This window comes from Diadema antillarum, unplaced genomic scaffold (assembly GCF_040938485.1).
Source record: "Diadema antillarum isolate AM-2024a unplaced genomic scaffold, OU_Dant_1.0 scf00000211, whole genome shotgun sequence".
In the NCBI taxonomy this organism is placed as follows: Eukaryota; Metazoa; Echinodermata; class Echinoidea; order Diadematoida; family Diadematidae; genus Diadema; species Diadema antillarum.
The window spans coordinates 2,587,501-2,602,410 of NW_027271100.1; the positions used below are offsets into that span (position 1 = coordinate 2,587,501).

The 14,910-nt window shown below is 38.5% G+C and overlaps 1 protein-coding gene across 1 annotated transcript; it reads right to left on the minus strand.

Annotated features, from left to right (window-relative positions):
* Positions 1 to 2,196: 2,196 nt before the first annotated feature.
* On the minus strand, positions 2,197 to 11,846 carry LOC139724324 (uncharacterized). Its single transcript, XM_071635469.1, has 3 exons — positions 11,652 to 11,846; positions 6,764 to 7,774; positions 2,197 to 2,594 (listed from the first exon to the last, which is right to left on the minus strand). Exons 2-3 carry the CDS (start codon positions 7,084 to 7,086, stop codon positions 2,300 to 2,302), a joined length of 618 nt encoding a protein of 205 aa, XP_071491570.1. The 5' UTR covers positions 7,087 to 7,774; positions 11,652 to 11,846; the 3' UTR covers positions 2,197 to 2,299.
* Positions 11,847 to 14,910: the final 3,064 nt, after the last annotated feature.

Here is a 14,910-nt window from a genome sequence, read left to right on the forward strand (position 1 = left end):
GTGAGAATACTTATCCTAAAAGTTTGTTAGTGTTCGCCTCAGGTTCACGTGAAAAAAAATCAGAGCCAGCAGACAATCTGCATTTCTTCTGCTTGCTAAAATTACTGTATAATATTTTCATCTGAATCTTTTAAATATAGAGGATCAGCATAATTATGTTCTACAAGTAACTACCGTTCGACAACAAAAGTACATCTACCAGTAGGCATACGCCTCATTTACAAGTATTCCTTGCAAAAAGAGCCATCTGTGGACAGTTAATCGTAGTGTTTATACAACAGCTCATGAGATATTTCTTCACTAAATCTCTTCATAATATAGGTTTTCCCGGCCAATTTCGCACTTGTGTCAGTCCAATTCCTAATTGCTGCATTCAATTTAGCAAAATTTAGCGTAGATGACATGTTCGGTAGTTCAATTTCATGATCTCTTCATTCAAATTCATTTTGGAGCATTCAAATTACCTTTAGCGTCATTCTAATTAACACTTTTTCAATTGAAATTCGTAAAACTAGCACCATTTCGTTATTCGTTCATTCAATTTAGAATGATATAGTCACGTGATCACGGACATGCCGCACTCGTTCATTCAAATTCATTTTTGGGCATCCAATTTAACATCTTTTGCAGTCAATTTAGCACGCATGTTTATGCTTTGGTTCTTTCTTTATTTTTTTTTTTGTCAACACAGTTACTGTTTTGCAAGCGTCATTACATTTCATATTTTCGTACTTATTTGAAAGATTTTGGCAACAGGTTTTTTTTTTCTTCAATGTGCTTAGTGATTCTTCCAGTCCGAAGATTTAGTGCATCATGTGGCCACAACTTATCTGGCCGTTGAGTGCTTTATTCCGAGTGTGTCGGCCAGTTCTAGGAAGTCAAGGTTATGATCATCAAATGTTTCTATAATTCTTTTTCTGTCTTCTTGAGAAATACGTCTGTATCTAATTTGTGCTGTCATGACTGTAAGAAGATGAAGTTAGTATTGGTACATGTAGGCCTAAAATGACATGTATGAAAGAAAAGGGGCGTTACAGAACAACAAACCCGAGTTATGTATGGTAAAAAGTATGATACTTTTACTGCTTAACAGTGCGTGGATGAAACAAAAAGTCACATAGAAATACGCGTTTAAATGTTATCACCTTTTCAAAAGAGAAATAACATGACGTTAATTTGAATGAACATGTTAGGAATTTGACTGCCCATACGCGAAATTGAATGACTGAAATACCCCTTTCGGCCAGTGTTGGCGAATTTGAATGACTGAAGAGCACGTGCCAATTTGAATGCTCGTTTTACGAATTCGAATGGCACATGTGCAAATTTCATTGATCGAAATGCTAAATTGAACGACCAACTTGCAATTTTGAATGACAGAATGTGCAGTGACGAGGATTTTCGCTAAATTGAATGAACCTTTTATCAAATGGACTGACAAAAGTGCGAAATTGGCCGGGAAAACCTATAGTTACATGCTCACTTGGGGCTTACATCACCTCGTATACAGCAATGGGTGATGTAGAAACCATCGAGAACACGTCACTATAACATTTATTAGAAGACGGCCCCGTAAGACGCCATTTAACCACTGCTTTCGGGAAGCGGTTTTGCATGCATTTTATCTATATGGAATCGTCGTTTCGTGGAAGCAACTTATCACTAATTCGATAAATAGTATTTTTTTCTTTTCAAAATGATACAACTGGAAGATGTCACAAGACAAGACCCCACCCAAATCAATTCACCGGGTTCGGTCTTGTCCATGCACTTTCATAAATAATCAGAAGTACTGCAAGATGATTAGGATAGAGCATAATTACACGAAGAAGAAGAAGTGGTCTCACAATTTTATAAAGGTCAATGGAACTAATTCGTTATTTTGTCGTTGGTAGACAGGTTTATAGACAGTCTGCACTTACTGTCTCCAAGGTTCGGAAATCGTTTGAGAGACTATAAAAATGATAATACCGTGTCTCATCAAGTTGGTAAATGCTATTTTACTTCCTTTCACCAAAGAATAAATAGATACATTCCTAAAAAGGACAAATGATTACCGGATGATTTCAAGCACTTAAACTCTCCTATCAATAGAGACATATCTTATGGTTTTCAATGTCTGGAAATTGTTCATCAAGAAAGAGATTTGTTTCATGAATGGAAGAAAAACGTCTCTTTACGTCATTTAGCCTATATGTAAAACATACACAAACATGTTTTGAACAACCGACAAGACAAAACAAGAAACAAATTAAATTAACTCAGAAATGATCACTATAATAGTGAATATTTCAACTGTTCAAAACCGATCGCTTCTGACTATCGAACTGACACCGTGCATGGCTTCGTTGTGTCTCTGGAAGACGTTTCCATTTGGAGGTTGAAGAACGTGACTGACTAGCTTTTGAACGTCGAATGAGACGCCGACAGGTTTGGGCATGGAGTCGGCTTTAACCTGGTAAGGCTGGTAGCTAGTGGTGAGTGGGATAAATTGGAAGACGGAGGAGCTAGCTGGCACGGAGTCGGCCTGCTGAGTGAATGTATGGCTGTAGCTCTGAGCGCATACGACTGCTACACGCTGTGTCGAGTTTGATCTGTTGGTAGTAAGGAGTGACAACATTGTGGATTAATGGTTGCAATACTTTCACTGAATGACATTCATGATAGTAAGAAAACATGGAAATATTTTGTCCTGTATGTGCTTAGATAGTTGGGCTATGTTTCTGCCAATTCGTTGAAAAGCAGCGGTCCTGTTCTCTAGAAGCACAACAGTTCTGTTTTTTTTTTTACCTTTTTATGATTATTATGATGTAAGTCTAGCCGAATGAGTCAGAGAAAGGGGGAATAGAAGGAGAGCGAGGGGAGAGAGAATCGTATAAAAGAGAAGGTGGGAGAGGGAGAGAAAGAAAGGACAGATTAGTCATGTTACGTAACAGGTCTCTACGCAATAAGGTTTAAAGCTGAGGTCATTGGCCGACCATTCCAACGCATTAGGAGTCGTCTTATGGCAAACCATATAATTCTGAACAAAGGATTAACCCATCATTTGTAATCACACCACCCCTCCAAAATATAAGACCATTTGCTTCCAATGATACCTGTGACAGTGGTTTATTCTTCAGGTCTGTACTGAAATGTAAGGTATAAAAAGAACTAGGTATTGTTGGTAGCGAAGGAAATGGGTCTGCTTTAGACCGCTAGTGATTACAGAATAAATTCAGTTAAGTAAAAAAACAGAAATAATAATAAGTAAGCAATATTTGTAATGTGTGTGGCATACATTGCCCTTTAGAAACCTTTATATGATTTTTTTCGGTTGAATAAATCTCTAATTAGTCTTATGAAATCAATTTCAATAAAATTTTTAATGATTTCTTTGCAAGCATGTTTCGTCATATTCAAAAACTGTGCTTCATAAAACGTGAATTGCACGATGATTTAACTCGCTGGTAACTGCAAGCTTTCCAAAACTGTCACTTCCATAAGCATACTACAACGAGATGATTATCACAACTACATGAATGTGAAATCAACGGTTCCAGAGTCTGCAAGCTTTCCAGATCACTTACATTGTCAATTCATTAACTGCTGACGGCATTTTCAACATTTCTGTGTGAGTGTCACTCATTCTTAACATTATTTTTCACATATCATGTTTTCAGTATCTATCCGTTTACCATTAAATTGAACACTCTCAATGAAAGCACTTTATTTTGATACAATTCAAATATCATGCAAATATTTCGTGCCAAATGTGAATTTCGTTTTGAAAAAGAAAATATCATACCTAAAGAAAGATATATGAATGATAATATTTCTTATACCGGACCATTTGGGTTTTCCAATTTTTTCATCTAATTTGTAGATAAGTATTTTAGAAAGCAAATAAAGACATTTCCAGTCATACATCTCTTTTCATTTCCAAGACATTTGCATAATTGTAAAGCATACAAGCAATGTGCGTGAAGCCCCACATGTTGATTTTTCTGGTCTCTATCCGGGATTGCCCTGAAGAAATGAGAACCCAGCGACCTGTTCATGACCTTATCTCATTACAGAACAAACTTTTCCATTATTGTTACACTGGTGGAGAAAACGACAGAATTTTCAGTGTTTGATGAGTTCTTTATATTTCTGTGAACTCTACACAATACTTCGGAACTAACCAAATATTGATTTTCGTCACCGTGTGCCAAATGTTAAAGTTGACAAATTGTCGCCACCAACAATAATATGCGAGTTGCATACTAGCGTTGTTAATGGCAAACTTTATACGGCTTGAAACATGAAATATCATCGCATTATGTGTTCATGTGTATAATCGTGTCATGTCATTTGGTTCACAAGGCGAGCTGCCTGCTACAGACGCATTATTTACATTTCGTATACATAGAACTACATCGTTCGAAAGCTCGAAGTGCAAAGTACATCGTGGATATCATATAACAAGTAAACAATGGCAACACATATAAAGGTATTTCCCCAGACAATGCCTGTAAAATGCACACTAATACGAGAATGCTGCAGTATTAATCCAAGGATGATTATAATGGAGAGCAGTGAATGCAATTCGATCAAAAACGTAATCTAAATGATCTATAAGATTCTTATGTACTGTCACGGTAATAATCTCGTCATCTTATTCAAATGGTCTGTTGTTGAAGAGTCAAAGACATTTTGTCTTTAAAGTGAACATTGCAAACGTCATTTTAATTGTGATATTTCGCATAACTCAACTGGTAACATGAATAACTCAACGTTATTTCACAATTATTCAATATATTTCACATGCAAGTCAAGGCCGTGGTCTTAGTACGAAGGAAAATGTAACGTGTAAAAAAAAAACGTGTAAAACATGTAAGTATTTAAACAAATTTTGAGCATGTGTGTGTGCATGTGTATGTATATGTGTATGTGTATGTGTGTGTATGTGTGTGTATGTGTATGTCTGTGTATATGTGTATGTGTATGTGTATGTGTGTGTGTGTGTGTGTGTATGTGTGTATGTAAGCAAAAGACTAATACAGTCAAACCTGTCTATAGCGGCCACCCAAGGGATACGGAAAAAGTGGCCGTTATAGACAGGTGGCCGCTATAGACAGGTAATCCAACTTTGTGTGCATTGCCTACATGTACATGTATCATCGTTGTATACATGTACATTTATGTGTGTACGTATGCACACGTGTATATCATGCATAGCACAATGCCGGTGTTTATGAAATTGTTGCACAGTACACTAGATGTAGCATGTGCACAGTCATGAATTAGTGCATTATTGTGACTGAATAAGTGATGAATGCAACGGTGGCGATCACTGAATGTTGCCCAGAAATAACTGGCACAGCTAAAAAGCAGAAAAACACCCTGAATTATCAGGGTTTTTGGCCGCTATAGACAGGTTAAAATCTACCGCGGGAAACAAAATTTGTGGCCGCTGGCCGCGTTAGACAGGTGGCCGCTATATACAGGGTCTTTAACATGGCTTTTCTCTCGGGGGGATTTTTCAGTGGCCGCTATAGACAGGTGGCCGCTATAGAGAGGTGGCCGCTAAGGCAGGTTTGACTGTAGATGTACATGTTTATTAACAGCATTGCATGTGTACAAGCATAACTTTACATAGGCGGACAGAAAAACCCATGTATAGGAGCCCAGTGCGTGGCATATATTTTCAAAGTTCCGATGTAGATCCGAACCAGTAATATTAATACTGAAAGTAAAGTTAGCGAGGGAGATGTAAGCCCACTTCGGGATAGGATTTACATCTTAGAACGATGTGCCATCAGATCCTTTCATACGTCTATTTGCAGTACCGAAGCATTTGGAGTAGAAAATAATGGATCGACTGTTTGCGACCCCACTCAATTTCGAGCCTCCTTTGCTTTGCCGGTCATCGTGTGGTATTTAGGTCCAATCTAAGCTTAAAACGGTCTCCTCTGTACAACCTAGAGTAAACTCAAAATGTGTGTGTGTGTGTGTGTGTGTGTGTGTGTGTGTGTGTGTGTGTGTGTGTGTGTGTGAATGTGCGTGGTGACGAGCATGGATATGTGCGCGTGCATTCTAGTCAAATTGTGATAATGCGGTATGTAGGACAACGATGTAAATAAAGTATTGAAAAAAATCCTCAAATGTTAATTTCTCTATGAAAAGTACACATTACTTCCACCTCTTATTGACATATGTCTAGGTAATGTCACTCCCCTACCTTCCAAATGAAGCAAGGCAGGTGCTCTATTGATCATGTTAGAAAAATGAACTTGATTATGTTTAAGTCTCTTTGTATATTCTTCATTGTTGTTATGGCGTCACGAATTGCCGTATATAGTCTTCTTTTCCAGCGAAAGTGGTACCAAAACTTTAGACATTCCTCACTATTGAACGATTGTTTAATTTTCCTTATACTTCATTAATGCGTTCTAGTTATCATTGCTGTTCACTCAATCCTCATGCCATTTTGGTTCTCCTGTAAGGTAGAAGCTGTGACGGTTGGTGGTGAAAGTGATTTGAGGCTGGTTATGGTGATTGACTCGGCAAAGATACATTTTGTTGAGATGGCACTTAGAATGGTGAGTTGCTTGGGAGTGGTATTCTTGTTTAGAAATCAGTGTAATTGTCTATATTGAAGATGGCAGTATGCATATCAAACTATCGTCTGTCGCCTAGCGTTAACTCGTCATAAAGGAATTCTTTCATAAGCTTAGAGGTACCTTTTGCCCACTTTCTAGATAAGTAACTTTTTTTTTCCATTTTGACTACATCTCACCTTCTTCTCAGCATGGCCAGTAGTACCATCTTGAAGAAAGCGCCACCGAACTCCGTATCGCCAAGTGCTCCCGTGGGGTTATGACCAAAGCCGTTGACGATGATGCACTGCAACCTTCCGACGTCGGCATCGTTCAGCTTCTGGAGGAAAAGATCGAGCATGTCGTCGAAGACAGCTTGCGAGTCGACGAGCCGAACGATTCGGAAGTCGAAACCAGAAAAGGACGGAGACACATCAAGGTTCTCGTACACCTTTTGCCGCGTGTCTTGGACGCTCGACTTTACAAATACATACAACACGAGGGGCATTGAAGACGAACCCATGATTTTTTTTCGGCCGTTTGTTTGTCTTTTGATATAATAAGGAGATGACCAGAATGTTGTGATAACGGCGTCCTTCCGTTTTGCCACACTATAAACAAAAAGACTTTTAGAACTGTATATCGCACAATGTGTCTGTCTGGTAGGTGTACTGCAAGCAGACACAGCTAAATATGACAACTCTTCGGTGAGAAAAGGAGAAATCACTTAATGCCGTGCTGCATGATGTCCGCTATTCACTCGGGAAGTTCGGCGAAAAAGAAGACTCAATCAAGCGTGTTATGTCCTTGCTAGGAGAATCCTAATACGAAGTCAGTCGTGATTACTGCAATAGACCGACCTCCCAGACTTTATACGACTCCAAATCAGCAGCGCAACCTATTTTATGTAAACTGAGACTGTGTATATACCTCCTCGTTTATCTGACGGTGTCTGAACAAACGCAGTTATCATGAGAGTCTAAGTTTATCTTTAACATCACTTCCAATTTTGCTTGGGCTCTAAGCGTGACGCCAGTCTCCTCTCGAGTTGCTGAGTTCAAAGTATGGAGTGTACCGACGTTCGACAGTCTTTAGTCACTGTTGACTCTGCTTATAGGGAAACAGCGTGTGTGACGACGTTAATTCAAACACGTGGTGTCTACCGTCATGCCGTCGTAGGTAGCTAGAGTGCGTTTGTTTCAGATCGCAACCTGGGTATAGAAATACATATGGAAAAGAGACGATATTAATATCTTCCAATGGGTTCCATGGACATTTGCTCCAGCGACAATATTGCTCCCATAAAATATCTGCACGCTACACCAAACATAAGTTCTGCCCACAAACATAATAACCCTAACCCTAATCCTAATCCTAATCCTGACATCAAACTAAATCTAAAACCCGATCACAATCCTAACCCTAACCCTAAGTCCTTGGAGGAAAACGATCGGAGCAATTGTCGCAGGAGCAACTTACATCGTGTCATCGTTCCCATGGTAGGTATGACAGAATCCTTAAATGTCATTCTACATGGAGCACAGCTAGAGTAAGGAAAACTTGAAACTAAAATATCAATACAGTACATACTTCCAAGATGATAGACATGACTAAAGATATAGCTCTACCTTGCAAGCAGTGATAATCTCTTTAGCTTCACTTTCATCACCTTTCTTGAGGTATTTTTAATTTACAGAGCAAAAGTAATATGCAGCCATCCAAGGCTGTCTGGTTGAATGTTTTTAATGTTGTATCAATGCTTTTAATGCTTTTAATGTTAAGAGCATTGGCTGAACACTGAAAAGGTAAAATGTACATGTGGAAAAAAGGACAACACTGTATGGCCTTTCAGTTTTCATTGTCTTCTGTATACTCCGTAGTCTTTCCAGTAAAATAAACGCAATACTTGTATTACCTATCAAACGGTATTACCCGACCTATTTCACTGTCTGGTGGCGATCGCTGTGAGCAGCTAGGTTCACCAACCTTGTCTAATCAAGGAGTTACCATATATAACTCTCTGGTTCAATTACACAGTTGTACAGGGAGCGTAGCAAAGCAGTGCTATATTTCAACAAAAGATACTGTAGGGTCACGTTTGGGTCTTTGTCCAATACTTCAGGCTAGATGATGTAAAATTTGTCCAGTACTTCAGGCTAGATGATGTAAAAGCATCTAAACCATGGTAGTTTGTTGTTGTTGTTCTCATTCAGCGAAACATTGAGCGAAGAGAGGAAGAAAGATGAAAGAGGAAGAAAAATTAGATAATGAAAAGAAGGAACGTAGGAATTATGTAATTTAGTAGGTGATCACCTTGAATTGAATTTTGGTAATTATCTCCTTTCAACACACAACCCACACTTGACGCGAAGGGGAGGGGCCGCTTTTACAAAAGAGTGGATCTTCAACACCTGACGACAAACGTCCCGTTGTTTTGAAGATCCCAAAGCCTCAAACCGCGCATCAAGTGGAACGGTAGCATTTTTTTAATGTCTCAACCGCAGAGTTTAACTTCCGGCACATTCATTCCGGCATGTTTGATTTTGGGGAGCATACCCAACTCATTTTTACGGGCCAGTTATTTCACGGCATTCACAGAAGGTGGGGGGTTATAGGTAAATAGACAGCATTAACAATGGACACGCTTCATCTGTAAAGACGACAATGCATCGCCATGTCTTCGGCTGACACGATGTACATGTACTGCTTCTGGTGTCGCGATTATCGGCATTATTTTCGAGTTTCCACTTGTGTGATAACCTTGGTAAACAAAACGTGTGTTAGTGTGTCAATAGTATTAAACGGGAATCGTTCCGGTCTCCATGCTGACTTGGTATGAATGAAACACACATAGTGCAGGTCTAGTTCCAAGGACTTTAAAATTACGAATGAAGAGAAAAATGTCCGGGCTGTCAGACTAGAAAGGTCTGTTTCTTAGAATGTATCCATTGAACGGAATAGGAAAAAGCAAATAGAAGACGACCTGATCATGTTCTGCCGTGCTTTAGTGACAAATCAAAGTGTTTTCCGTACAGGCATGTGTATATGCTTTGAGAATGTTCAATAGTGACATTACGACACATCATTAAATTAGTCAGTTTCAAGTAACTGAGTATAGTCAACATGATGTGTAGAACAGAGTATCAAGCATCGAGTGGGTAAGAAGGGCACATTAAACGAGTAGCTCTACTTAACATTAATTGACTCCCTTCTACAGACAGTAAAATAGATCTATTATTGCCATTCAGTAACCTTATGTCCCATTCGCAGTCGTACTTCCGTGTTCTATCAAATCCTTTACTTTACTGCTAACAAATGACTGAAGTCTGTACGTTGAATGATGAATGAAATATGATGTTATTTGAATAAATATGAAACTTAAATCATTGATGATGGTCATTGAAATGACGCTGATAATTATTACAAGTGATGGTACCTGGGAAGAAGTTATTAGTATCATTATGATATTTGGTAATAAATACAGAAATGCTCAATGGAATATCTAACTAAATTATTTCCTTCATGAATATAAAATTAGGTGGATACCCTCGACTGCATAACATCACGCAAAGTTGGATAGATGAGGAAAATAAAATTTAAAATTTCAGCGTCACTCTCTTGAGATCATCATAATCCTTTATTGTCATAACCTAATCAATTTTAGGATTTAACGTTTTCCTCTTGAGACGACATCGAGACCCAAGTTCACTCGAGGATAGTGAAATCATGTATAAGGACCCCAAGAATGTGAACCTCATGTCGTATTAAACGGAATTTCACACATACATCTTTGTTTTACCAAATGTCATCTTTAGGTAAAAACTGTGGAAGAAGTATGAAGCATTTTTGGTTGCTTCAACAAGTGTTTTAACAATACTATTACGTCCAATTCTCACGTGATAATGATCCATAGTCGACACAACGCGTAACGCGTTACATCAAATATACCTCTGACGAGTATACTATGCGGGTTTGCCTCTTTTTTCCATTGATACAAACACAATCACACGACCAAATGCCCCGCAAGGAAATGTATTGTTGAATCTGTGCTAATCCTCAATTGAATGGCATTAACGACAGCATAACTTGAAAAGCAATACCACACGTCAAAAAAGCCGCATTGCATGGAGTTAAAAGGGTATGGCTTGTCACGAGCATGAAACAGGAAATTACGTCTGTGCAGCTTTCTTCAAACTCTGGGTTTTGTGCATTGTAGTTCGTCATTAAGATTGATACAAATAATGATTATAAATCATCGCACAAGTTTGGAAGGAGATACAGTAATGGTTTAAAGAGTATGCTTTGTGCAAACTCTATCAGGGTATACGTACATACACACAAAATTAACGCAGACAGAGAAATTTATGATCAAACATACATATACAAACAGTTAAGCAACGGCTATAAATTATATCAGAAATGGTAGAAGCCCTTTAAACGACGTTTATTTAAATACCTTTCCTCAAGCGAAGCCTTACGGGAATAAAGCCGCTTTGACCTCTACAAATACTGCCTTTTGTACTGAACAAACACAAGCGTACTTTGGTTTGTAGCCTAGCTTAATTCTTCTGAACACCGAGTGAGGAATTATCACGCATGACGGTAAAAAGCACTGCTGTCAAAATCACACGCTATGCATACCAGCACAAAATGTTGATCAACCAGGGGAGCTGTATATCAACGACGTCAAAGTCATGAAATTAAAATGTATACATTTTACTATAAATCATTATCATTCTAATTTGAAAATAGCGGCTGCATCCTGCACTTTGCGTCTTAACTCTTCAGTACACGACAGATAAGGATGCTTGCCAGAGATATTTGTGTTGACAGTCTAGTTGACTAAAATCATAGCTAATGTGACTCTCCTCGCAACGGGGTGTGAGAACGAAATAGATGAGAGAAAACATTCTTTTTTTATAGCATGGCTAAGAGTTGAACATTTTGCTCGTAAAAGCTCTTTCACCATACGTTCGTGAAGTAAATATACCATTTAACACTGCAAGCGGACAAACGTCTCTCACAACCTGTATTCAAATCAGATTACGAGTAACATAGTGACATATGCCTTTTAAAAGTACAGCCTACCTCACATAAATGGTGCGTACTCCTTAATAGCTTCATGATTGCTGTAAAAGAGGATGTCCCAGCACACGTACCTACAACCGTCTCAGCACAAAGTTCGATCCAGTATCACAGGGAGTGCGCACGCTGGTTATGTTGGGTACAAGCCGCACCCACATTTTAGACGTGTGAACTTCTGTTACAGTCGAAACTCACTCACTACATCTGTAAACCTGAGTTTTCGCATTATGTTTGGTGCCTCCAGACGCACAGCTATACAAAGAATGACGGCGACCGCATTAGGGGAAAAAAAAACACCTCCCTCAGAGCAGACAAAAAAAAAATATTAATATAAATGACAAAAATACAGGGCAGAAAATGTGTGGTGGGAGAGAGAGAAAAAAAAAAGGAGAGAGGGAGAGAGATAACGATCAGGCTATAAGTGTGCAATTGAAAATCATACATGCATGAAAGCGTGAGGAATGTCACTGCACCTGAAAAATATGCCAGTCGAGAGAAAGGGTTGTGGAATTCATATGATTGTAATATCTTCCCACTTATTTCATTGACTGCATGCACAATGATTTTTTTTTTCATTTCGTTTGCCCTGAAGAAGAGGTTAAAGGCGTTATTTTATAATTACTCTGCATGGACCATTTCCAACTAAATCATGCTTTTTTCCTAGCATATTGAATATACCCTCTATCTTATGTCATGTTGGCACCTACCAAAACGTGCACCTGTATTGCTTATCGGGCAGTATTAATGTACACAAGATTAACTCTTTAACTTTTATTGGAAGACACGGGGCTTAAATGGGATCTACTTCGCTGCTATTTTTTTTGCATAACTTTTGAGTTTCATAGATTATGAGTTTTTTTTATCACAAAACGCACTCTTTCATATTGTTTTCCCGTCTTCACAATGAGGTCGGATTCCACAAGTAGGAAGTAATATCTAAAAAGTACAAACTATAGGAACTTGAGGCTACTAACAATGCATTCACACACACACACACACACACACACACACACACGCACACACGCTCAAGCTGGCTCCATAGTCGTTCAAAATGTAAATAATTATCATGAACAGTCGCTGGCATTGTTTTAAAAGAAGCAGGTATAACTGGTATTAAAAGTCATATGTTCATTATACTGACCCAAACAGTTCTATTCACCTGCCAAGCATAATGTAGATACAGTAAGGTTGGTGCAAAGATATCTTCAAGTAATCTGTAAAAAGCTACTAAAGTTTTACAAACATAGTAATTCATTAATTTATGGTGCCTGCCTCAATCATGAGATATCGACTTATTAAGTTTTGCTCGAATAAGCGAATGACTAATGCTAAATTTAAGAGTCTCCGCGTGTGTGGGATGGTATCAGATATATATATTTTTTTTGCCATTCGTGCTGTTGTTGTGAATGGTGTTGCTCTTTTAATGGTTGTTGTTGTTGTTGTCACCCTCGTTAAATAAAAAGCTGATGTCTTCCCAAAGCACTTCTCTTTTCGAGACCATTGTTGGCAGAGTGCTGGTTTTTCCGCAGCACAAATACAATGCCATGCCGAATATTAGCACGAATGACTCCTTTGTTTATTCTAACTCCTCTTCACACAACGATATTATTACACATAACAATCATCAATGATCAAACAGAACTCGGCATAAAGGACATTCAGTCTCCGTGTAGTTTTTCCTAGTTGTCTGTTGTTGTTTTTTATTGTGCAACATCTCGATAAAAATCGAGCACTGAGGTTGGCCTAATTGCTCGACAAGACTCAATAATACTGTGCCAGAGTCTGAATACATAAACATTCACCATTGATCGACATCATTATTTGCTTCTTTAAAAAGACACTCCATATTGCTCGAAAAGTAAGGTAATGTCAGGTATTTGCAGAAGTCCGATAACTGCTATTCCAGCTCGAGATCGAACTTTATCAATGCATGTATACGTAGTCAGGCACATTTAGCACACCCCGTGAGTATTTCCCTCAGTCACCCCTTCATTCTTGTGGAGGTAAGTGGTGCGCCCATCAGCAGGTATGCCACATATTGGCTGGCAGAAGAGCACTGCTAATGCCCAGCGCTTATGCAGCACTGGGCAATGATGAGACACTCACACGAGCAAGTTTGTTAAACACTCCAGGGGGGTGTTTCATAAAGCTGTTCTTAAAGTTACGAACGACTTACGAACGACTGGTGATCAGTTCTTGTGCTGAATTATTGAAATTCTGATATGTATAGCAAATCAGAAGTGATCACCAGTCGTTCGAAAGTCGTTCGTAACTCTAAGAACAGCTTTATGAAACACCCCCAGGTAAGATTAGCTATTAGAAGATGTCTTTATTATGGTATGTACACGTATTCGACACTCGCTGTTGACTGGTCGACATCTGCTCTATGATACTGACGTCACGGCTGGAGAGACCCGGCAGTTTTGTTTCCTATATTGTCTATTGTCCTTGTTGAATAATAAGAGAGAGCAAATGAAACAATGCTGTATTCATTTAACATTTATTTCATTCATCTTCTTCTTCTTCTTCTTCTTCTTCTTCTTCTTCTTTTTGCGTATCACTTTGTTTCTTTGTATGAATTCTACTCAGCCTGGTTACAGTATTTCTCCCTGTCCCTCTTCAATAGTTCATAAAGCATTATATCATGAGCGAAACCGAGTTCTGGGTTACAGTCATTGAAGACTCAGGTGAGCTATATAACACGTACAGAAAAGGACCGTCTAAATTCACAGTATAGGTCTGTACTCTTGGACTGTCATCTCAATATCGGCAGTGGATATTAAGGCACACATATACAACACATTAACCTTCAATCTGTTCATGGCATAAGTTCAACTAATACATCATTAAAAGATGAGATAACAAGACGGAAAGATATTTTGGTATCAGCACTCCAATGGCACTTGGAAAAATAGATGTACACTCTCATACGATGTCCATCTGAATTTTGAGTACTGTGAGCCACCAACATGATAAAGGTAATGACGGAGTTAAAGATGAATGCTTGATAGGAAATGGCAATCTAGGTAACATATTTCCTTTGTTTTAATTGATTATGATTGTGATTATGATTGTGATGCATTATGATTATTATGATTATGAATATGATTCATTGTGATGTATTTTGATGTTTATGATGACCGAGAAAAGAAGCATATTGGCCGTTTTAGCTCAGTCCTTATCACAATAACGTACTTCATCTACCTCCATCCTGAACTCAACGCTTCAGGAATGCTTGACGGAAATATGTTGTCGAAAGAAT

What these genes read in the sequence shown, in the direction of transcription:
- LOC139724324 (XM_071635469.1), bottom strand. Translation starts at nt 7,086, where the DNA reads ATGGGTTCGTCTTCAATGCCCCTCGTGTTGTATGTATTTGTAAAGTCG. An exon ending in CTGGCCATGCTGAGAAGAAG is followed by an intron (nt 2,595 to 6,763) that starts GTGAGATGTAGT and finishes TACTACCAACAG; the next exon opens with ATCAAACTCGACACAGCGTG.